The sequence below is a fragment of the Alligator sinensis genome, unplaced genomic scaffold, assembly GCF_000455745.1.
Source record: "Alligator sinensis unplaced genomic scaffold, ASM45574v1 scaffold1145_1, whole genome shotgun sequence".
NCBI lineage: Eukaryota > Metazoa > Chordata > Crocodylia > Alligatoridae > Alligator > Alligator sinensis.
In genome coordinates this window covers 94,064-117,674 of record NW_005843166.1, presented here as the reverse complement: position 1 = coordinate 117,674, position 23,611 = coordinate 94,064, and the positions used below count along the sequence as shown (strand labels likewise).

General features: G+C 41.0%; 1 protein-coding gene across 4 annotated transcripts in view; it reads right to left on the bottom strand.

Annotated features, from left to right (window-relative positions):
• Positions 1-3,353: 3,353 nt before the first annotated feature.
• The window catches only part of MYH10 (myosin heavy chain 10), a 106,303-nt gene continuing 86,045 nt past the window's right edge, over positions 3,354-23,611 (bottom strand). For all 4 annotated transcript variants that reach the window (XM_025194171.1, XM_025194172.1, XM_025194174.1 and 1 more), the window contains 14 exons: positions 21,222-21,393; positions 19,136-19,348; positions 18,510-18,654; positions 16,145-16,351; positions 13,306-13,410; positions 12,469-12,621; positions 11,825-12,073; positions 11,135-11,347; positions 9,346-9,558; positions 9,052-9,213; positions 5,170-5,298; positions 4,056-4,144; positions 3,708-3,831; positions 3,354-3,588 (listed from right to left, as the gene is read on the bottom strand). In XM_025194171.1, coding sequence (XP_025049956.1) covers positions 3,376-3,588; positions 3,708-3,831; positions 4,056-4,144; positions 5,170-5,298; positions 9,052-9,213; positions 9,346-9,558; positions 11,135-11,347; positions 11,825-12,073; positions 12,469-12,621; positions 13,306-13,410; positions 16,145-16,351; positions 18,510-18,654; positions 19,136-19,348; positions 21,222-21,393 — 2,387 coding nt within the window. In that variant the 3' untranslated portion in view covers positions 3,354-3,375. The remainder of the gene's footprint in view (positions 3,589-3,707; positions 3,832-4,055; positions 4,145-5,169; positions 5,299-9,051; positions 9,214-9,345; positions 9,559-11,134; positions 11,348-11,824; positions 12,074-12,468; positions 12,622-13,305; positions 13,411-16,144; positions 16,352-18,509; positions 18,655-19,135; positions 19,349-21,221; positions 21,394-23,611) is intronic.

Below are 23,611 nucleotides of genomic sequence, written 5' to 3'. Positions count from 1 at the left end.
CTTTCCCTAGGAAAATACATTGTCATAATCACCACGTCAATAAAACTGAGCAACAAAGTGTTGGTTGGTTTGCTCCATTTCTACAGCACACCAGTTATACATCCTGGAGGAGATCTTTTAATTTATCAAGCTTTGAGTTGCCCTTGGAATTATTAGTGTCCAGTTTTGACTGCAGGCAGAAAAAAACAAACTACTGCTTTAAAAGGGGAAGGGGACTTACTGGTCATGAAAGCATCAACTAATCTGTAACTGCTTTGTCTGCTCCTATCGTGCAGAAGATGAAGCTAAACATTGGAATGAAACAACTGCTGAGTTACTGTGATTTAGCTTTTCCTTACCATGGGACAGACAGTGGACAGATGAAATAAATGTAAGGAATCAGCTTGAAGTGCAGTAAATTCTAATCCATTCAACTGATGCATCTGTTTCACCAGTCTGCGAGTGCAGTTGTGTTGGTTGTAATTGAAGCACAACTTATCAGCACAGAAACTGTTAGTTTAGATGATCCAAACTAAAACATGGAAGCATTTGTTCTTTGGGACAGGGCTTAAAAGGGGAGAGTACAACAGTTTATGTTGAAAGAGGAGTTGCATCCGACTGGAAAGCAGTTTCTAGTGGTGTTCCTCAGAAATTGGTCTTGAAGCCTCTCCTGTTTAACATTATTAGCAACCTTGTTACTAGAACTAGATGAAATTTGTGGATGGCACTAACCTGGGAGGCACTGCCAACACAGGGGAGGACCCAATAAATATACAGGAAAATTTAAATTCTCATGGAATGGGTTATTAGACATGAAATAAAGTTGAACAGCATGAAGTATGAAGACATGTATTTAGAGACCAATACAAGGGACTCTGGCTAGAAGATGGGGCCATAGATAGACAGATACTCAGATCTGTTGGATGCCCGTAAGTCACAAGGGCAACACAGCTTTAAAAAAAAAGGCTAAATGCCATCCTAGGATGTATTAGGCAGCTTATATGCAGAAGAGACAAAGAAGTACTAATATCATGGTACAAGGAACAGATAAAAACCCCATTTAGACTATTATGAACAGTAAAGTTTAAAAAAAAAAAAATTACCTTAACATTAGAATGGATTCAAAGAAAGGTTAAAGAAATGGAGACCTTTTTCTTATTAAAAAGATGAGAAGTGTTTGGCTTGTTCAGCCTAAAAATACATCAAGAAGGGATGTGATTATTACCCTTTACAAGTACATTCATGGAGTGAATGTTAAGGAGGGAGTAGAGTATTTTAGGCTAAAAATTACCACTATAAGATCAAATGGCTACAAACTGGCTATGGTGAAACTATGGAAAATAAGGAGATTTCTATTGCATTGTTCCAGTTTTACATATTATAAAGTGTATTTAAAGCAGATCCTATATTTCCAGGTTTAATTTTAGGAAAAGCAGCTTTTCTTTTTTCTTTTTTAAATAAATCTGTAATTACAGAAAAGTATGGCTGGAAGGACCTCAAGAGGTTACCTAGCTAGAGACCTCAAAATGCTATTGAGCTTATAAAATTCCACAGGAGAATCAAATAATCAAAGAAAACACCTGAAATGTACTGAAATATTAAAAGGCTGCATTGAAAAAAATCTGACTTGGCATTTTAGTTGCATATACAAAAATGCTGCAAGTGCAAAAGTCAAGACTTAGGGGGCTAATTATAGGTCAACCCCACATAAAAGGCAAGTGCAATTTTAATGGTTCTTCTGGAGGGTAAAAAAGGTAAGCATATAATCAGAACAAAACAGAAACTAATCACAAGAATGAAGTTTTGAAATGATCTTCTAAGCCAAGCAGTGCAAGTCCAAAACCTGACTTGCTTTGAGAATGAACATGGTAAATTTACAAGGGATTGTATCATAGGACAGGGAATTTTGGGACAACCACAAAAGATAAAGAATTGTGTATCTGCAATTCCCATGTTGGAATACAGAGGTAACTTTCTGGCAGCCTGGTAGGCGTTTGTAATCCCATATTTCACGGGCTTTTTCTGGTTGTCAATATGGGCCAGATGGGAAATTCCCATCCTTTCCCCCAGGAATCCTACTGCCTTCTGGAAGGGTCCCCCCCACACACTTTCCTCTAAAGCACTAGGTTATCATCCACAGTAAAGTCTGGAAGTTTGACAGAGTCGTGTTGATGGTCTTGCCAGTACTTAGAAAATGTAGTATATCTACACACTGCTTGCTCAAGTGTTAAAGCTGAAGAGGCTTGGCTACATTGGTATGATTCCTGGCTTGTCCACACAACGAATCAGAATGTAACAGCTGCTACCTTTTGAAATGTTTCCCTTTTGAAACGGCTCCAAAAGTATGTGTCCATACCTCTGGAATCCTCTCCAGACATCAATTCCAGCAATTTATCATGTGATGAAAATGGCAAGCCAGCCAAAAAGATATTACTCATTAAATACGGAACATCTTTGGGGCCGGTCTGTATTGCACTTTTATCTGAATGTGTGGCACGTTAGTTTAAACCACACATGGGAAACTACTGCCCCATGCCCTTTAAAACATGCCAGGTTCCCCCTAAGTCAGTAAGTTTAAAGGGCTGTGTGCAGCCTGGGACTGGTAAGCAGCTTCTTTTTGAGCCCAGGTTCCCCGAGTCCAACATGGGATAGGAACTGAGGAATTTTATCCCAGATCTCAAAAGTTGCACCTTCTGCCATGCCAGATGTTCTAGGTTTAGCATGGCAGGACACAATTTTTGTGATTCAAGATAAAGTTCCCCAGATCCCATCCCATGATCAATTTAAAGTCTCAAGTAGGATCTAGAAGTGCCTGGCTAGAGGCCTTGTTCTCACTGGGTCACACCAATCACCAAATTTGGTATCAGGAAGGAAGGAAAGAAGGTCAGGAGATTTTTTTTGGCTTTTTCTGTGATGTGGGACATGGTGCTTTTCCTTGGCTATTCTGGGCATAACTTCAACTATAACTCTGTCATTACTGTCACTGGCCATTCCCTCATCTCCCCTGCTTATGTGTAGGATGTTATAGGGCATTCTTGATATTTCAGCTCTTATGTCTTGCAGGTGTGCATGAAGGTCTGCAGTAGCAATTTTGGGGATCCCTTGGTTAAGTGATGGCTCTGCAAAGTGCTTAGCAAAGGGCCAATGAAGAGTTTCAGCAGTTTCTTTTTCAGAAGATATTGATCTTGAAATTCTGCAGGTAAACAAAATATAAATCCTCAATCCTTTTATGATAGCTGGTCCAAGAGTTTCCATTTGGCAACTGATTTGTAGCTAATAAACTCCAATTCCTAGGGCTGAGATGTGAAATTTTTGAACCCAAGGTAACTCCCTCTAGGACGATGAAAATGTTGACCACAGTGTTACCTCTATGTTCTTTGAGTTAACAAACATTTCTTACTTTGCTTCCTGCTCAAGCTGTTCTTCGAGCTGCCCAATCTTGGCTTCCAGGGTAGAAATTGTTGCCTTGAATTTAGACTTCACTGATCCTTCCAGCTCCTGCAACTTGGCTTTCAGCTCCTTGTTTTGTCTCTCCAGCTGCTGGCGGGCATTTTCACTCTTCTGTGCAGCACTCCGCTCTCCAGCCAGCTCAGAATTCAGTGTATCAACCTTTTGGATGGGAAGCAGCATTGGTCATTTAGTACTATTCAAAACCTTTGCTCGTTTACTATGCACTTAAAGGGAGCTTAAAGTACCCAAAACAGCACATGCCAATAACTGCTTCACACCTGCAGTGTGGTCTTACGGAACCGATCATTGAGGAGTTCCATATTACTTTGTTCTTCTTCAAGCTCTTCCTCTAGCTGTGCGATACGGGCTTCCAGGCGGCGCTTCTCATCCAACAAAGCTGATCTAAAAGGAGAAAGTACATGGGGCATTACACAGATTGACCAGGTATCATGGTAACCACTTCATTACTTTTAACAGAGTAGCAAATTCTCTAATGAGGCTCAATATCCAAGCCAGCAATTCCCCTCATCACAGGGCAATACAGAACGTGCAAGGTTATTAATGGGAGACAGTCACCACTGTTTTCAAGTCTTCCTGATATAGTGACATTACATTTGATAGCTTACTTTCCAGAAGCACTATTTGCAATCTCATCTGCCAACTCATCCCGTTCTTGCTCTGCATGACGCCGAGCTCTTTCAGAGGCAGCAAGTTCCTGCAAGGGTTTGAGAGAATATGCATCAGCTTTCGCAGCACTTAGTGCTAACTCTCTCAGAAAGTTTTGTAAATATTAATTCAGCTTCCTAATACTACTGGGACATAATAAAAAGTATTGTATCTGATTTAATCGATGCTAGGAAAAAAACCCAACATCACCAGAAGTGGGATGTGCAGAACCTTGGTGGATCAGCTCCTTCCTAGCTGTTAACCTACACCCCGAGATTGTCCTTGAAGACTTGCTTATCTGGTTTTCCAAAACTGCAGAAGTTGACTTTTCCTTATTAACCAATGATAAATACTGAAAATATTTAAATTGATCCTTAATTTAGATTCTGTATACAGTCTGAAGGCAATTGACAGCTTATATGATTTACACTATAAGCATCTTTTATGGAAAAAATTCTAATTAGTGAAGCTCAGCAATGGCAAGCTACTCCCTAAACAGCAATTTATAGAGCAGCAAAAAAATGTTGCATATGTTAGCTGCTATATTGAGCATATCTAGTTAATGCAAAACTAAGATAAACATATGAGTGCCTTAAAAAATTAAGGCTAATGGAAAAACCTAACACAAGCACCAGGAAACTTAAATACACTAATTCAACACTGCAGAATATGTTTTAAGGGGCACTTAATTTTACAAGGCCTGCAGCTTTCCATGAATGTGAGTTGACCACTTAAGAAGGAAGACCACTAAATACTTTGAAAATAAGTTATTGAGAAAAGTTATTTATGCCAATAAAGAAAAAAAAATGTGTGGAGGAAAGGAACAGTGAGAGGTTTAAGAATCAAAATGCAATAAATATGAAATAATCTCAACGGGGTGGCTACATGAATATATGCTTCCAATTCTCCATTTCTGATACTAAGTACAAGATAGCTGGATAATCTCCATGCATATCACAAATGCTAAGGAAGGCCTTTAGGACCCTTCAGGAAGTAAGAACATATCTATACTGTGAAGATGGGGAAACCAAAGCAAAGCAAAGTTGAATGACTTCCCCCAGGGTAAAAAGGTACCTCTTGAAGCTGGAGTATTTCTGCTTCAAGACCCTTCAGCTTCTTTTCATTCTCTTTGGACTGAGCAAAGATCTCATCTCTGGATGCACGGGCTTCCTCCAGTTCCCGCTGGTAGTCTTTCATCTGAGCCTGGAATGTCAGAGGAGAAATACTATCCTTTGTTAGAGAATAACTATCAAGATCTGTTAAAAAAAACCCAAACCTTTAAGAGTTATGTATTTGTTAGCAACTTTATTAACTAGGTATTAACATATACTGAAAAGCAGACAAGCAACACTGATATAACGGTGGGGATTTATTATAGGCCCATCAAGTCAGGAAGAGGAGGTGGGTGAGGCACTTTTCAAGCAGTTAGCCAAAAATTATCCAAAAGCTATGGGATGACATGGATGGGAGACTCAATTCCAGACATCTGCCATAAGAACAACACAGCCAAATGGAAAAATCTTGAGCCTGTTTCCAACCTGTGGGGAGGACAACTTTCTGGGTGCCTATAGATGTGAGGGGGTGCTGCTCCAACGCACCGTAATTACAGTGTGTTGAAGCAGAGGCTTGATTAAATTGAGTCTGCTGGAGTCTCACATACCTCCTATGACTCAATAAATATCACTGCCAAGGGCTCCAAGATCTCCTCTGCGAGTTCCTTCAGTACCCTGGGATGAAGTTCCTCAGGTCCTGCTGACTTGAATTCATTCAGACTCATGAAAAGCTCCGACTGTCTCTTGATCTCCTTCCTCAGTTTGTCCCCTTAATCTAGATAAATCCTTATTAGGTGTCTGGCTTCATCATAATTTTTTTTGTGAAGACTGAGGCAAATTAACTGTTAAGTAGCTCCCCCTTCTTTACATCTTCTGTTAAGAATTCCCCCAGGTTGTTTAACAGAGGACCCACAACTTCTTTTGTCTTTCTTTTCTGGCCAACATACTTAACAGAACCGCTTCTTGTTGTTTTTAACCTCCCTTGCCAGGTGCAGCTCATTCTATACCTTTGCTTTCCTGATTTTGTCCCTTCACGTTCTTGCTATTTTCTGGTATGCTTCCTTGGTGACCTGCCCATTTTTCCATTGCTTGTATGCTTTCCATTTGCATTTGAGGCCTCCTAGAAACTCTTGTGCAGCCACATGGGTCTCTTGCCATTTTTCCTGTACTTCCATTATGTCAGAACAGTTCCTTGCTGGGTTTCCAATACTGTGCCCCTTAGAAGCTCCCAACTCTTCCAGGTGCCTTGACTCTTCAGTCCGTCTTCCCATGGCACCCATGTCTATTAAGTGCCCTCTTGAAATCTAGTGTCCTAGTTTGGTTGACCTCATACTTTCCCCATTTCAGGATATGGAAATCTATCCTACTGTGATCACTTCCTCCCAAGTTGCCCATCAACTTCATGTCCTCCACCAATTCTTCCCTACTGGTCAAGAGCCAAAATAAATTATCTTTTTGTTGCATCCTCAACCTTTTGAAACAGAAGGTGTCTTTACACGTGCTCAGGGGGGAGGGAGGGGGCAAGCTTTAATTAGAGTGGCTCCAAAAGCTGTTCTAATTAAAGTGCCTCCAATGCCTGCTGTATGCAGTGCCCCGTGCTTCAAAAATGGCTGTCGGGGCGCTTTAACTAACAAGCTTTAGTTGAAGTGCCCTCACCACCATTTTGAAGCATGGGGACACTTAGAGGTCCCTGGCTAAAGGCCTTGTTCCTCTGCTCACAGTCAGACTAAATCACCATATTTTATGTCAGGAAGGAATTTTACCCCTGGTAAAACTGGAATGTGTTTTTTTTTCCGCCCCCTCTGTAGTGAGGGGTGGAGCCCTCTTCCTGGTATCTCGAGCAAATATTAACTTTTCCAGCAGTAGGACGTTGACTTCCATAATATCCTGCTTTCCTGTGCCAGGTTGGGGAGTTGTGTTGATTTTGAGTTAGGTTGACTATATTTTTGCTAAGAGGTTAGAGAGTAGATTTGTAGAGGATGGTTTAAGGTAGGAATGATCCTGCCTCAGGCATAGCTGGACTAGATGACATCTTGAGGTCCCTTCCAGCCCTATTCCTTTATGAGTCTATGAGCATATTGACTTAATTCTGTTAACTTGGCTTGACTCAGACAAAATTAACACTTTGAGGAAATTTAAAAAAAAGCAAAGCAGCAGCATTTATATTTGTTCCAGTTTTGAATGCTAAAATGTTAGCAAGACACAAGAACACCAACAAACAAGTGAACAAACAAAAACTGTGCACTTCCATTCACTATTTCATGCTTATAGCTTTGCATAACTTAGATTTAGATGCTGTCACTCTCAAAAAAAGCTTATGACAGTTTAACAAATCACAAGAAAATTACAGAAAGAGTAAGATATTGAAACAGATTACCAACCCCAACATTTAAAAGCAAGCGTCCCTTCATCTACTCCTGTGCTTCAGGCAAAAGAACAACACTTCCTTCCTAAACCCTACCTGTCTTCCCAATCTACATTCAATCCCTCCATAAAGAAAAAACCCAACAAATCTCTACCCCTGCCATATTCTGTCCTGGTCCTATCCTCTCCCACTCCTCTGCCCCAGCCCAAGGGGAATCCCCTACTCTTTCTGCTGTGCTTCCCAAAATCATGCCTCCCTCTCTCAAAGGGAGGCCACAGCTGTCCCCAAAACTGTTCTTCACTCCCTCCATCCCTTCCCCCACCCCCAAGGAAATATATTGTTTTGGTTAAATAAAATAGAAGTAGTAACGCAGTAAGACACTCAATTTCCCTTTCTCTCTCCCTGTCAAATGGCAATGCCTTTTGATGGTGCATACCCCACAGTGACCTGTAGTGCTGGGTAAGCCCTTCCCTTTCCAGCTCAGCTGGCCATAGTGTTTGACTGTTCACTCTTAGTCCTTCCCCTAACTCAAGGCTCAGCCTCCAGTGTGGCAACAGTGATGTTACGATCCCCTATCATCCTGAGGGTTACTGCTGTCCATGGGAGGCTGAAGGGCTCACAAGAGGAGCAGTCTTTAGCTCAGGGCAGCCTGCAGTTCTTTTTAAAGCTCACAGCTGAGTAGACACTTCCCAGTCCAGCTCGGCTGGTCATGTGGTTAAGGTATGGAACTGCACAGTTGGCCTGCGCTACTAATTTGAGTGCAACATTTAAGCTGTGGAGATATGGAGGTGTGAATTTATGTACCCAAACCTTGAGGGACCCACATGTGAACAGTAGTGCCATAATGCAAAACCTTAGGTTGAACTTTGCTTCTTCAGTATGCCAGAATCACTCTAGTGCTTAGTTAGCTATTAAGGGCATGCCTATACCACTTGCACATTGCTTTAGACAGCACTGTGCTGAAAAAGCTGTGTGTAAGCACAACCACCTGAACTGGAAGTAGTGGGCCTCTTAACAGTTGAGAAAACTTCAGTCTACACACTGAAGTCTGCTCCAATATGTGAGCACAGAAACAGACCCTTACTTAAAATGTTGTCTCAAATAACCATAATAGGTAGAGCATCAGCCCTGCCTATAACACGCATTCTCAAATCAGTCTTTATTAATTGGTTACTCTGCCCTTGCTACTTGAAGAAAGCCCTTATTTAGATTAATAAATGCAGCAAAGGTATATCTTTTACAACAATTTCAATTAACTTCTTCATGAAAAACACCGAATAAAAAAGGAGAAAGAACCTTCGAATAATTGTGTGTTGGTGATTTGAACTCTCTTGTAAAAAAAAAACCCACAGATGAAAGTGAAATTACACAAAATGTTTCAACATACTAAAATCAAGAGGTCATCCTTAGGAGAAAAAGTAAAAGTTTTTGCAAGGTACATCAAGCAAAAGTACATCAAAAAAAAAAGAAAAAAAGAGCACTCCCACACACGCAATGCAAAGAAAATTCAAAATGAAGCAGTGAATGAGTTATACAGACCTGAAGCTTGCGGAGCTGTTTGATTGCTTCATCTCGAGCTTTGTTTGCAGCTTCAATCTGACCCTCAAGGTCTTTCAGATCCATCTCCATTTTCTTTTTGGAAGCTACAGCAAGAGCCCGCTGTTTGCGCTCATCCTCCAATTCAGCCTCAAGCTCCCGCACCTGAGAAATCACATTTTGAGAAGCTGTTACAGAAATGAATAGACTGGAAAGGCACAAGAACTCAGAAGGAATCCAAGAGACTAGGAATGAAAAAAGCTTTGATGGAGAAGTAGAGGCATAAGTAGGACAGACCTGTTTAACCAGCATCCTCTTCTTCTCCTCATTCTGCTCATCTCTGGCTTGGAGGTCTCTCTCAAACTGGGCCTTCATAGCCTGCATGTTCACTTCTAGACGAAGTTTAGCGTCTTCTGTGGCCTGAAGCTCATCTTCAAGTTCTTCTAGCTGTGTCCTCATTTCTTCCACCTGCTGCTCCAAGGTTCGTTTTGATTTTTCCAGCTCATGGACCTAAACCACAAATATGAAACGGAAGCTATCGTTACAGATGGCAAAGTAGGAGATTAAGAGAAGAGTAAAATATTGGGCCCTTTGTTACTCTGCAACTATCTTACATTACAAATCAGAATGATTAAGACTGCAGACACATAAATAGAGATTCCAAAAGGTTGAAGCATAAGCCTTGGAGCACACTACACTGTGACAGCTGCATACAGAGGGAAAATGTTTGTTCAAAAGTGCAAGAATCAAACAGGCTATGCTTTGAAAGATGACAAACATTTGAAACATGGCAAATTTGGTCCTGAATAGTCCCATTAATTTTGCCATAGTTAGGGCAGGGCTTTTAGGGATTGGCACCACAGGTTGGCAGTTTTGAAATACAAGACCTTGACTTATCATAGACATTCCTGGACAATGACACCTTACTTCTAGAACTGTATTAACCCAAATCAGAAGTATGCAGAAATATAATTATAGCGGTCTAAAACATAGTAAGAATCAAAACCTGATGAAGGAAGCAGAGTTGGTAAGATGCCAAATTTTAAGAAAGCATAAGGACAGAAATCAATCGCAATCACAATCTGCATGCCTACTCAGTACGGCTATGGACAGGCAGTCAATTCCAGCACTGCAAATTTCCAGGACATTTGCAGCGCTGGCATATATGGCAAGGGGACTACATGGGTGTTCTAGCCCCCTAGTCGGAGAGCAAAGTTCTTATCCCTGAACCCCACAGCAGACAAGCTAGGACAGGTTCAGCTACAGGGAAATGCCCTCCCACACTGCAGAAAGGGTCACCCAAGCTGTGCAAAGGGATGGGAAGCATATATGATAAAGCTTGAAACCTTTCTAGAGTTTTGGGACGGTTGCAGCTGTGAGAAAGTACTCCCACCAGCCCACTCAGTGGGACTGTGCAGGGGGTGAGGGAAACATTCCCCACAAGATTTAACCCCTTCAGGGACACTCAGGATAGATCCCACTGTGGGGAAATGCCTTCCTCACCCTACCCTTGCACAGACCTAGGAGGCAATGTCTTCACAGTGCTCCCTTACAGCTTGCTCCTAGATGGGAAATCAGGTAACCAGTGCTCTCCTTTGGAGAGGGAGAGAGAGGGAGAGCAGAGGACGGTGGAATACTAGTAGTTATTAAAATAAGTGTACAGCTGTTCAAGCTGGCATAGGAGGAAAAAAAAAGATCTTCCTGGTTGAAAGCACTCATTTTCTCATGGAAGAGCCAGTTCTCTTCCGTGAAGACCCCTTCAATGGCTGCATGCTCTTTTGTGCTGGCTGAATGACTTCTATCCAGGCACAAATGTAACACCTTTCCATAAGCTATGCTTGCATCTGTGTAGAGATGCTTCTTACTAGTAAATAAATTAATTTCCAGCATTTTTATAGTTAAATTATTCAGGTGCTTTTGTCTTACCTTCTACAAATCAAGGATTCAAACTTGGAAGTTTTCCTAGCTAGCAAGTTTTTTGTAAATTTGTCAAATAATTCCTGTCTAAACAAACAAATGAGCCACACTGCATTTTCCCATCATGCAATGCAGCACAGTACAGTACACAGCATGGAAAAATGCTTACATTTTTGCCCACATCATCTTTGGAGCTCATTAAGTCCTCCATGTCTGCACGCAACTGTTTATTCTGCCTCTCAAACTCTTCCTTAGCCTCCAACGCTTCTTCCAAAGCTCGAGCCAGAGAAAGTGCCTTAGTTTCCTTCTCTCTAGCTTCTGCTTCTGCACGGTCTCGCTCTTCTGCATATCGGGCAGAAATGTTCTTCTCTTCTGCCAGCATCTGGATATTCAATTGCCAAACAAAAGCAAAAATCTGTGAGAAAATCTGTTAAAAGGATAATAAATTGCTAACACTTAAATGAAGAAAATCCACTCCATGAGGATCCTCACATAAAAGAGTTAAGGTAAAACTTCAGTTTGGCTATAAACTCATGAAGGAGGTGACAACTCTTAAACACAGCTTGTCATATGATAATGGAAGGCACCATCATGGGCTCTTTGCCCACTGAAGCAAATAAAAAAAAAAAGTTGTCAGTTGTAAACAGGTTGGCCTACACTAAACAGGGTACAGTACATTTACAAATGCATTAATTTAAAACACTATCTAATCAGATTATTTAAAAAAAAATTTGGAGCAATTAATATAATGACTGAGGATTTACATGCTGCCACTAATTAGAGTAGAAGAAAGATCTGAAACATTTTCAGGGTAGGTCAGCATAAATGTAAACACACACAACAACATGGAACTAACTACCTGATCAAACTTCTTCTGTTTTTTCTCCAAGTTGGAAACAATCTGGCGCTGGTGATCTAGGTCAACCATCAAGTCATCCAGCTCCTGCTGCAGACGATTCTTCGTTTTTTCCAGTTTGTCGTAAGCTATTGCCTTCTCCTCAAGACGCTGGCTCAGAGCTTCCATATCTTTCAAGAGTTTCTTTTTGTTTTCTTCCAAACCTTCAATAGTTCCCAAATCATCATCTACCTTCTTCTTGGCATCGGCCAACTGAAGTTTTATAATAAGAAGTTTTGTTATAAACTCTTACGGGCCACAAAATATCAAACAGGAAACAAATACAAGTATAGCTACATCATGCAAATAACTTTGAGGACCTCATCAGAAAAAAGGCAGTTCTAATATTAGTTAAGTAAAGTGTAAACAAATTACCCATAACATAAAACCCTATAGAACGTGACAATTCATAACACCTTTCATATTTATGGTTACTGAGGTCTCACTGCTGTTTTAACACTTCAGTGGAAAAAGAGCAGAGCCAGTTATTTGACAGCTAAGTAAGAATTCCTTCATCTGTAACAAATATAGCTTGGCACAAAAGCTTTGACCCATTTATCACAGAATTAGAGTGCCACACTACTGGCCTACCATTTTCAGTACTTTACCTGTGACTGCAGAACTACAATCTGTTTTTCCAAGTTCTTCCTAGCCTCTTCCTCTTCCTCTTGCTGCTCCTGTAGGTTGTTCTTCTCTTCTTCCAGCTGCCTAATCCGACTGCTCAGGTTCAGTTTCTGGCGGGTCTCCTCCTGAAGAAGCTCCTGTTCCATTAAAGTAAAGACTATTGGCAAAAGTGAAATTTGAGCATTTACTTTAGCTTTGCACTGTTGCCTGCCCGAAATTTATTTAACAATCCTTTTGCTTCCCCAAGAGTGGGGTGGAAAGGAAACCAGAAAGATAATGCTGCTACAAAATACTCGCACTACCACTAAAAAGGTATACAAACACATATGGCTGTATGCATGTACAAGCAACAGCCTAAGAAGTTCATTAAAAGCTAATATGGCCATGAAGTCTCAAAGAGATGCAGTTTAATGGGAGAAACTGGCAGATGCAGCTAAGCCACTAAGCCAATAGTGAAAGTTGTAAGACAGAGGAAGAAAAATCCAGTTTCAGGCTTGAGGTATGTCATTGCACTCCAATGCTAGCAAATGCTGCTGACCACTGGTCTAACAAATGTTGAAGTGCAGTGGCTCACCTGAATGGCATAGTGACTATTTAATTAAGCCAAGGTTTTGTGGCCCACAAATGGAACGGTTACTGATGAGCAAAGAAGGAGAGGAGTGAGAGATCAGCAGCATAATTCACTCAAAAACCTAAGCAAGTGTGGGTTTCCATTGGAAAAAGTTTAAAATTTTGAATGGAGGGGTATTTTTAGTCCCATAATTTAACTTTTATATTGATAAATTCAATAATACATATTCATGCAGCAATTGCATATGCACCTGTGTATCTTGAAGCTGAGACTCCAGACTGGCAGCATCTTTGGCAAACTTAATGCCTTTCTTCTCTGCTTCTTCCAGAAAACTTGAGACGTTGTCCAACTCATTCTACAAACAAAGAAATCTAAAGGTTACCTTTACAAGGTAAATTTGAATGTTAATACTGAATTTAAACAGTCCCGTTCTAAAGCACCTATACTAATACACCAATTAGTTATCTCTATACATGCTTGAAATATTGATATTGGCAATTTAAATGCTATTTTAAGTAAACAGAGGACCAACCTTATTGGCTCCATCCCTCTCCATGCATTACCAAGGTGACAGGTGGATTCAGAAGCTGCAATCTTTCCTGTCAGATATGATCACTACCAGCGGTCAACACTTACTACTTCTAACCTGGGCTATCGTAATGTTTTCTATTTGGGCTACTTCGGATGACTGCTTATATTAATAACACGAAGGGGAAAATCCACTTGAGATAGTTTAGATTATTTTAAGCATAAATAACCTTATAATTGCTATGAAACACTTTGGAGTGCTAGTTTTTGTTCAAAAAGCCATAATGGCGTTAACCTTCTCTTTCAAATGACTCTTCTTTGCCATACTTGATATTTGTAATGAGCCAGAACAGAAAGTCTAGCAGCCAGCTGCACACACCATCTCTAAAAGCTGGTTTGTCATCTTTTGGACACCAAATAGGTGTGTAAGTTCAAAACTAACTTAGTATTTATTTTACTTCAAAGAGAAGTTGAATCCCTTTAAAATTTTGAAGCTAAATTATTTATAAAGTTTTCTTGGTTGGTTCAGTTTTTGCATACTTTTCTTTGTAACCTGTAAACAAGGCTCACACTTTTATATTTTCCTTTTTAGAGAAATGGGTTGAAATTTAGGAGGAATACCCTAACTACATGAAATAAAATGAATAAAGAACCTTGCAGATATACAAATTTTACAATATATTAACAGTGTTAATACACAAGTCTGACCAAAAAGGAATCATTGTCTGAGTTCATGCACCATCCAGATATAATTCTATATTTATCTTGAGATTTTTTAAATGAGTACCATAAGCCGTTATATTATACAGGATTGAGAATGTAGAAGATACAGGGTTAAGTTATCTGGGGAACTAGTGACTGGTCACCCTCACCTTAATACTCAGGAAGTTACTGGAGCATATTATAAGAAAGTCCATTTGCAAACATTCAGCAAAGGAAAGGTTGATCATGAGCAGCCAGTGTTGAGTTACTAAGAACAAATCATGCCAAACAAGCTTGACCTCCTCCTTCAACAAAGTTAACTACCTGGGTGGATAAAAGAAATGCTGTGGCTATAGCGTATCTGGACTTTGTCATTTCCTACATGATCTTCTCGTTAAAAAAAAGAATGGAGAAATACGGGCTGGACAAAACTACTACAAAGCTGAACCAACAACTGGCTCAATAGCTGCAAGCAAAGGATAATTATAAATGGATCCATGTCAGGATGGCAGGTGGTTTCAAGTGCAGTCCCACAGGGGTCTGTCCTGGGCCCACTGCTGGTCATTTATTAAATGATTTGGAGGCTGGAAGAGTTTTCTGAGGTACATCACAGATGACAAAAAAAAAAAAAAAAAAAAAAAAAATGGGAACGACAAACACACTGAAGGACAGGAGCAGAATTCATAAGAATCTTGACAGATCGGAAAGCCTGGCTGGAGCCAACAGGATGAAATTCACTGCTGACAAACGTTATTATTATTCCCAGGGCATAGCACCTTACAATAATAATAATAAAAAAAGACCAAATACAGTAAAAGCCCTGTTATCTGGCATTTTACTAACCGGAACACTATTAACTGGAATTTCCAGCTGGCCAGCCAGGTGTCACTGTACAAAATGGGTGACACCTGGTTGGATGAGAGCACCAGGGAGAAGGATCTGGGAGCCTTGGTAGATCACAGACTCAAAATGAGTCTGCAGTTTGATGCAACTATACAAAGAGCAAGTGAGGTTTTGGGATGCATCAATAGAAGATTTTATGAAAAACTTTTTCATTGTCAGCACAACAATGCAGCAGAATCAACTGCCTAGGCAAGTTGTAGAGTCTGCATCACTGGAAGAGGAGGTTGAACAAGCGCTGGTCAGGGATGACTTATGTTCTACTATGGGTAATTTCCCATGCTTCAGGGGCTTTGCTTGTTGCCTTGTGGGGCTGGGAAGGTATTTTTCCCCTTGTGCTGCTGTGTATATGTCAGTGCTTTCCCCAATATCCCCACCTTCCTGAGAACCATTGAGGTTTGGCTGTGGCCAAGGCTGTGGATTCTGACTGGAGTGTGCCAAAGCTTCTGACTTAAACCCAGAGCTTTCTTGCTAAATGGTCTTTACCCCCTGCTCAGGGTCAGACAGATCACCATATTTGGGGCCACGAAGGAATTTCGTGGCCCCAACCCCCCCATAGTCAGACTGGTAAGGGCTTTTTGCCTTCCTCTCTAACAGAGGTGTGGTTCTCTTCCTTAGATCTCTTGAGTGTATTTTAACAGCCTTGCAGCAGCAGAACATTGGCCACTTGCAGTTTCCCTGCTTTACTTGTGGCAGGTTAGAGTGTTTTGTCTTGTGGTCATGTCAGGGTTACCCGTGTAGTTTTACTAACAGGTTGGATAGTGGATTTGTATAGAATAGTTTGGAAAGGGATGATCCTGCCTCTAGTGGCAGGTGTTGGACTAGATGACCTCTGGAGGTCCCTTCCAGCCCTACTTTTCTATTATTCAAAGCCACTAAGTGTTTTGAAAAATCTACCACCAAGTAGTAATCACAGTTAAAACAAGCTGGAGAAAAGTTTAGGTCCATTTGAATCTTACCTGCAGTTTGTTAGCCTTCTCTGCTAGCTCTGACCTCAGCCTCTCCCCTTCTGTGACCTTGGCAGTTAGCTCCTGTACCTGAGCATCAAGCTTCTTCCTCTTATGTTCAGATTCTGATTTGACCTGCTGCAATACTTTAACTTCACATGCTAGCTCCTTGTTGTCAGACTCTAGCCCTTGTTTGTTCTTTTCAAGATTTGCTTTGAACTAGGAAAAGGCACAAAATAAAAGCACATCATTAGATTACAGAACTTCATGTTTGTCTCTGGCCCTCTGCTCCAAGATATCATCACTACAAATAAGGTGTTCTAGTCTAACATCTCTCTTCCCTTCTCTCTCTCTCCCTCCTCAGCCTGTCTCTCACCTACTGACTCAATTTACATCTTCACTGACTGCCTGTCTTGCAAGCATACCAGCCCAGCCTCTGGAGTCTTTACTATTCATTCCATTCAGGAAGATCACACACCAACAGCAGAGGCTTCCTCAGCCTGAGAAACTGTTTTTAAACCTGAAACCTTGCTAAGAAAATTTTTCTAATTATTTAAGTTGGTCTAATAAAAGATATTAGATTCACCCAAAGAACATTGTCTGCCTAGTCTAACATCAAATTTTTCAAGAATGAAGATGTGATTTTACCAGATACTTCTGTTAAAATGTGCAAGGCACTTTCTACACCTTGATACTTGTATGCATTTGCACTTTCTAAAATTCTTTGGATTAATGAGACCGGCTGGGTCTACATGAGATGCTTACTGTACAGTAGCTCATTACTACTGTGCAGCACCATCACTGGGCATGAACCACTGCATGACGCTACTGTGCAGTCATTTAGTACTTGGTTATAAAAGTACTAAATGACTGCACAGTAACAACTACACAGTGGGCATCATGTAGATGCGCCCAGGAAGAGGCAATATTAGTGCAACTTAAGTAATAGAACTAGAAAGTTTATGTAATAGTATATCCATTTTACCCAAATACTAATGTCTGTACAGGATACAGTTCTAGACTGAAATAAATACAGAGCAATTGCTGGCAATGAATCACAGCTTTATAAACTGGGCAGAACTGAGGAGATCATTTGTGGAATAAGTGTTTTTGGGCAGCACAGTAAGATGGAAGGACTATGTCCACTACCAGGGATCACCATGATTCATCTCAGAAATAAAAGGAAAAACATCTAGTAAAGTTGCTTTGATTTTACTCAGGATAGCAGTCTCAAGACAACAAATGAAGCACTTCTCACCACTAATCTGAAGTTTCATGATAAAAAAAACCCCCACACACCCAAAAACCCCACAAAATGAGGAGTTTGAAAGCAATATGGGGTATCAGCCATACCCAAGGGCAACACCTTTAGTCAAGGTCCCTAACACTGATGTAGCATGAAAAGCTGTTTTCCCATTCTTTATACTTGCTTAACAAGAAGCTTTAATGTTTATGCACATATTCTACACTATATTCATTTAAATTGATCAGATGGATACATTATTTCCATGAGTCTTAACATAAAGAGTTCTCATGAACCATTTTGCCTAAGCAAAAAACAGTGCAAAATTGTCCATATTTAATATAGAAGATGCCACAGAAATGCCAACAATATAGAAAATGTTCACAATTTTCAAAGGTATACACGAGTGATTACAACTGCAGTTTAACAGACTTAAGGTTACTATGCCTGGCAGTGTTTAGAAAAAAAATATTTTGGAACAACATATTGGAGCAGTCAGTATTCCTTAGTGCCCATACACTGCTATTCAAATGTTACCAGCCTCATCTGGGCTGTTAAGGTAACAGCTATCACAAAAGTCATAATATCACTGTACAGCTTGATAATTTCTACAAATGATATGTAGGAGTAGAACAGTGAAAATGGAAGTCTTAATTCATACACACCAGAGCTGTATGGGAAAACTTCTACAGTACCTAAATTTAGGCAGTAGTAACTATTTTTCATGAACCAGTAAATTATAACTACGTGGTTTGAAACATTATGCAATTCCCAAATTCTGCAAAGTACTTTTTTATAATATGAGCTTGTAGAATTATCTGATTGATTTGTAAAATACCTGGTACAATGCTTCCAGAATTATCTCCATATTGGTCAAAGATTTTTCATAGATATACTAAGAAGGTCCTATAGTAACTGCATTTGGTTGGTCAAAATAAGATATTAAAGTCACAGTAGTGGCTTCCTGGTCAGTTTGTTGTAGATATGAACAACCAGAAAGTCTCAGTTTCTCACCATGTGCAAACATGAGAAGAGAGGCAGGACTGATCGTGTTACTTTGCAGAACAGAAAAAAAAAATTACAAAGCAAGACAGCTTCAATTACCACCTTAAGTAATTTGCACTTCCCACTCACCCTTTTGGCCTGTTCAAGTTGCTCAGAGAGCTCCTCCAGGGCAGTAGCATGTCTTTGCCTTATTTCCTGGATTTGAGCTTCATGATTCTTCGTTTCTTCTTCAATAGCTTTCTTCAGTTCAGCCACTTCCTGCTCACGTTTTGTCCTGAAGGAGCCATAACAGGTTATTTAAGCTCAATTTTCATACTGTATGGTACTTTTAATATTTTAAGTAATGTTTGCACTTCCGTTAGACGAAAGATAAATATTTAAGCGTTGTTTTCACAATAGCATAATGCAATACTGTTTAAGGAAAAAGGAGTAGGATAGAGAATGGTCTTGCAGTTGATGCCTGGGAGATGGGACACATATTCCTATTTCTCTCAGATTTATTACAGAAGTTTGGATAAGTTACTGTGCCCACACCAGTCTCCCATCTGTAAACTTGTATCTTTTTTTTTTCCCCAAAGACACCAATACTTAATTTATTTTGATAAATTATATGGAAACTGAGAGGAAATGATCTAAATCTCTTTAATAAAAAACTCATTTCATATTAGGGTTTGCACTTACAGAGCAACTGTTTTTCCTCTTTAAATTAAATATGAACTTTTATGGTGTCTGCTTAAATGCACTGGTCACCTCACCTTAATTCCTGCTGTGCTGCAGTGGTATCCAGTGTATCTTCCAGTTCAGTCTTCAGTGCCTCCAGCTCCTCACTTAAGTCTCTCTTCTGTTTTTCAGCTTTGTTACGTGATGCCTTCTCAGATTCAAGGTCTTCTTGAAGTTCTGCAATCTGAGCTTGCAACTCTCGTATTAGCTTTAGCGCATTATTCTTCTGAACTGCTTCATCATCACCTCTGTTAAACAGGGATATAAAGTCACAAATAAGTAAATTTAAAAGGTTTATAGAACATACATTTTATAGTTTTATGGACTGTTCTTATAATATTCTAGCATCTTTCTGTACCTAATCTAAAGAAGGATCAGTTATTATAAAACAATGGATTTATTTTTAATAGAATGAGTAAATGGAACAAGAAACAGGTGTCACTTAAAAATTCAAAAGTCAAAATTCACCATTTAAACAAACATACGTTTACTGTCTTTTTGAGACATACTGCATCCCATTTATTCCAGACACACAGAGTTGCAAGGCTGTAGGCAAGACTGGACCTGATAGATATAGATATATAGATATGAGTAAGCAACACAGGATGCTTGCAGACATTAAAAAACAAACAAAACCCCTTACACACTTTACCAGAAGCAGAAGCACATTACTCTGGCCCAGCTCTGTAGCATCTGTATAGATCGGGCACTTCAGCAGGGCTTTTTGGCACTTCTTTTTAACGCCAAGTCAAAGCAAAAAAGCCCCATTAATGTGCCCAACCTATATGGATGTTGGGTAAACAAGGTCCAAGTAACACGCTGCCTCTTCTGGGCATGCACTGGGCTTGGCACGGAAACGCACAGTTTAAAGTAAAGCGCTGGGTTTTTTTTCTTTTTAACGTCTGCAAGCAGCCATTGAGAGATCAAATTACAGATTTTTGTAAGAAAGCTCAAAAGAGCAACAAAATAATGGCCTCAGTTTTTAAATGCAAGGCAGTATGCAGAAACAAAAAACTGATTTTAAACACCTCAAAGCTACAAAGCTGTATTTTCTAACTTCAATATCTTAGCAACTGAAGAGGGAGTGGTGAGGAGAGGAGATGAGCAAAGTATAAAAAATGAAAGAGCTTTAAACAAAACAAACTTTTGCCAAAAAAGTACACCGATAGCCTCACAAGTTTTAAAATACAAATATTTTACCATTTGAAACAAAAATGTTGAAGCCACAAATTTTCACCAAGCAAAGATTAATAAACTACCCTCTTTTCCCCAGTCCAGTTTCTTTCTATACTGTTCTTTAAGTGGTTGGTGTAAAAACAAAAAATGCAAAATTCTTGAGCCTGTGCAAAAGTTGACAACCCTGCTGAGAATGCTCCTTTGATACTGAATTATATCCCAAAAGCAATCAGTCTGAAAAACTGAACAAAATGAAATGCTTGCTAGTAGAAAGGCCTTCCATGCAGAGTGATATCAACCTTGTGAAACCTCTTCTTTTAAGCAGTTTTATAATTAAACTCTACATACTTAAAAGACCTCACTGCGAGGAACCTGGCCATTTCCATGACCAGCAGCGTTTCCTGACTTGTCCCACAATGGGCAAGGCATTTTAAAATGCCAGATCATGGGGGAGCAACAGGGAGCTGGGTTGCATGCAGTTTCTAGCATCCCAGGATGTTTAAAAACTGCCTGTTTTTCTTGAACCTCATCGGCTGGGGACAACAATCAGCGAACTGCCAACACTGACATACAACAGCCTTGGGTCCCAGCCCAATCATCTGGCATGGAAAGAAGCGCAATGTTTGGGATGGGACATAGCATTCCTCCAATCCCAACCATAGCATTACTTTAACATCTGCCAGCATCCTACAAGGCAAAAAAAACAGCGGTTACCAAGTTTTCTTGCATAGAATGAGCATTCCAATTTCAAGCAGCTATTGGGGGGGGGGGGGGGGGGGGGTTGGAAAAAAGGCATGCTTTATGTAAGGAAAGTATAAAGCAGCAATTGATATTATACCAACTTCTACTCACAACTGGAAACAGTAAAATCCTTGCAAACATGTAGTTTTTATCTATAAATAAAACCCAACCAAGTTCATCTAACCAAAACCCCACCAGGCTGACCTGGCAAGAGCAGCCTGCAGTTCCTCTTCTTTCTTGGCTAGTTGGATTTTTAGCTCTTCAATCTGGGCTTGCAGCTCAGCTATTTGGTCCTGTAGATCTGTGGTTTCTCCATCAAGCTTTCTTTTAGCTTTTTCCAGTTCTTGACGGGTTTTCTCTTCCTTTTTCAAACGCTCTTTTGAAGAACAAGACATTAGATCAAAGTTTTTCAGGATGTTGCTTGTAAGGATGGCAAAAATCCTGCAGCTAGCACTTATATTTGTAGGAATAACTGAATGACAAATCAGTAATTTTTTTTATATCAGTAGAGGATTATTGTAATCTTCTTTTCTTGAAAGTTTGCTTTGCATGACTAAGTTAGATAGCACATGGGTCTCTCCCTCCCTCCTGCAAGTCAGATTGATCTTTGAAAGGCATCAGGATACTCTATCCAAACTAGGAAGTAGAGATGAGTTATTTTTGATTGGAAGGAATCAGTTAGCCTAATCTACCCACCAACTATGGAAGAATATATCCTTTTGAGACCACACCCAAATTCCTCTTTGTTTGAAGGATGTTTTATTTTAATCCATGCAGAGAAAGCAAGTTTTCAAGTAAACAGGATTAAAATGTGCCCTTGCAAAGGTCTACTGAAGCCAAACAGTTGAACCTAGACTGTAGTATTCCATGGGATACCCAGGGACAAAAGGAACATACATCAGTATCCTAGCAGTCAGTCACAGAAGAGGCTACAGAGAAGCTTTTCTTCCCTTTGTTCACCTCTTTCCCCTAATGAAAGTACTACTCCCAAGACTGTACAGGCAAATGCTTCATCACCCAAAGCCTGTAAGAAGGCGGCAATCAAAATGCATCCAAGATTCAGAAGTCAAGGTCACTAAGTGACCGAGTCAAAAGATGGCTTGTGTAGCTTTTGAAAAACTAGGCCAGGACTCCAAAGGTTTACTGGAGAATGTTACTATTTTAAGATACCCAAGGAAAAGCTTTCACAAGTCCCCATGTCATTTAGGGATCCAAATCAATAAAGACTTGGAATGTCTGCAATGAGCAAGGCAGAATCATGTTGAGACCCCTGCCTTATGTGCAACTGGCTCCCAATCTAAAAGAAATGTAGCTATGTTAAAGGTTGAGAAGCAGAGTTGGTTGCCATGCCTCCAATACCACACTAACATGGCAATATTTTTTCCAGTGTGGGAGCCAACACAGAGCATCTCACAACACTACCGCCTTGCACAATAGAGGTAGACCCTTAATGACTTCAGCAGTTTGAAATCTGACTGCTGGAAACTAGTCCTTCGTAAAAATGTGATAATATCATGCTGACTCAGACCAATGATCTAACCCAGTATCCTGGTCTCCAACAGCGTCAGTAGGCCTGTGCGAAGTATTTGCCTCGGATTTGGATTTGGCTGATTCAGAGGGACAGTGATTCGATTTGAATTGCTGTCCCGATTCGATTTGGCCAATTCAGATCTGGAGATTCAGTGCCGATTTGGAGATTTGGCCATAGACTAAACAGGCATCAGTCTTAGACCACGCTGGACACAGCTGCCTCCAGCTGCTAAGTCTGTTGTGGTGGGCAGAGTGGGGAGGGAAGGGGTGGAGTGGGGGCAGCAGGCAGATCAATGTCCCCACAGCAAGTGAAGGATTGGGGTTGGGACAACCCAGCTGGGGCGGGGCAGCGTGGGACTCAGAGAGGAGGGCTCCCGCCACTGCGTGCCACCATTCCAGGAGCTGCTCTTCCAGCGGGTCTCGCTGCCAGTCCAGAAGGGCATGGGAGTGGGCATTTGCCCCCAGATCTGCGAGGGGCAGGCTGGGCTGGGCTGCGCTCTGGGAGGCTAGCCCCAGCTGTCTGCCCTTGGGCTGTGCTCTGTGGGGCGGGTGAAGTAAGGGCTGCGCTCTGGACAGTTGGTTCCAGCTGTAACCTGGAGCGCTGCGCCCTGGTTCCGCCTGCCCTGCAGAACCTAGTGGAGCTGCAGCCACCCTAAAATTCCCCATAGCCCCTGCTGCCAGCCCCACCCCGAGTGCACTCGCTCACCCCCAAGCCCTGCTGCTGCTCACCCAGCCAGGGTGAAGTCGCAGCTTGTCTGGGAGGCTGGAGCAGCTTCCGCCACTGCATGCCGCTTGTCTGAGGCAGTGCAGCAGTATGGTCCTGCTCCTCCCTGGCTGGCCAAGCGGCATAGCCCTCACTCCCAGCACTGACTGCCTGGAGCGAGCTGTGCCTACATCGTGCCCCACCTCCCCAGTTGGGCAAGCGGCAGCAAGGCATAGCCCCCCTGCTCCCAGTGCCTTGCACTGCTAGTCCACAGCGCAGCCCAGCCTGTGCAGATCCAGTGGCACACGCCCACTCTCCTGCCCTTTCGGACTGGCAGCAAGAGCCGCTGGAAGAGCAGTTC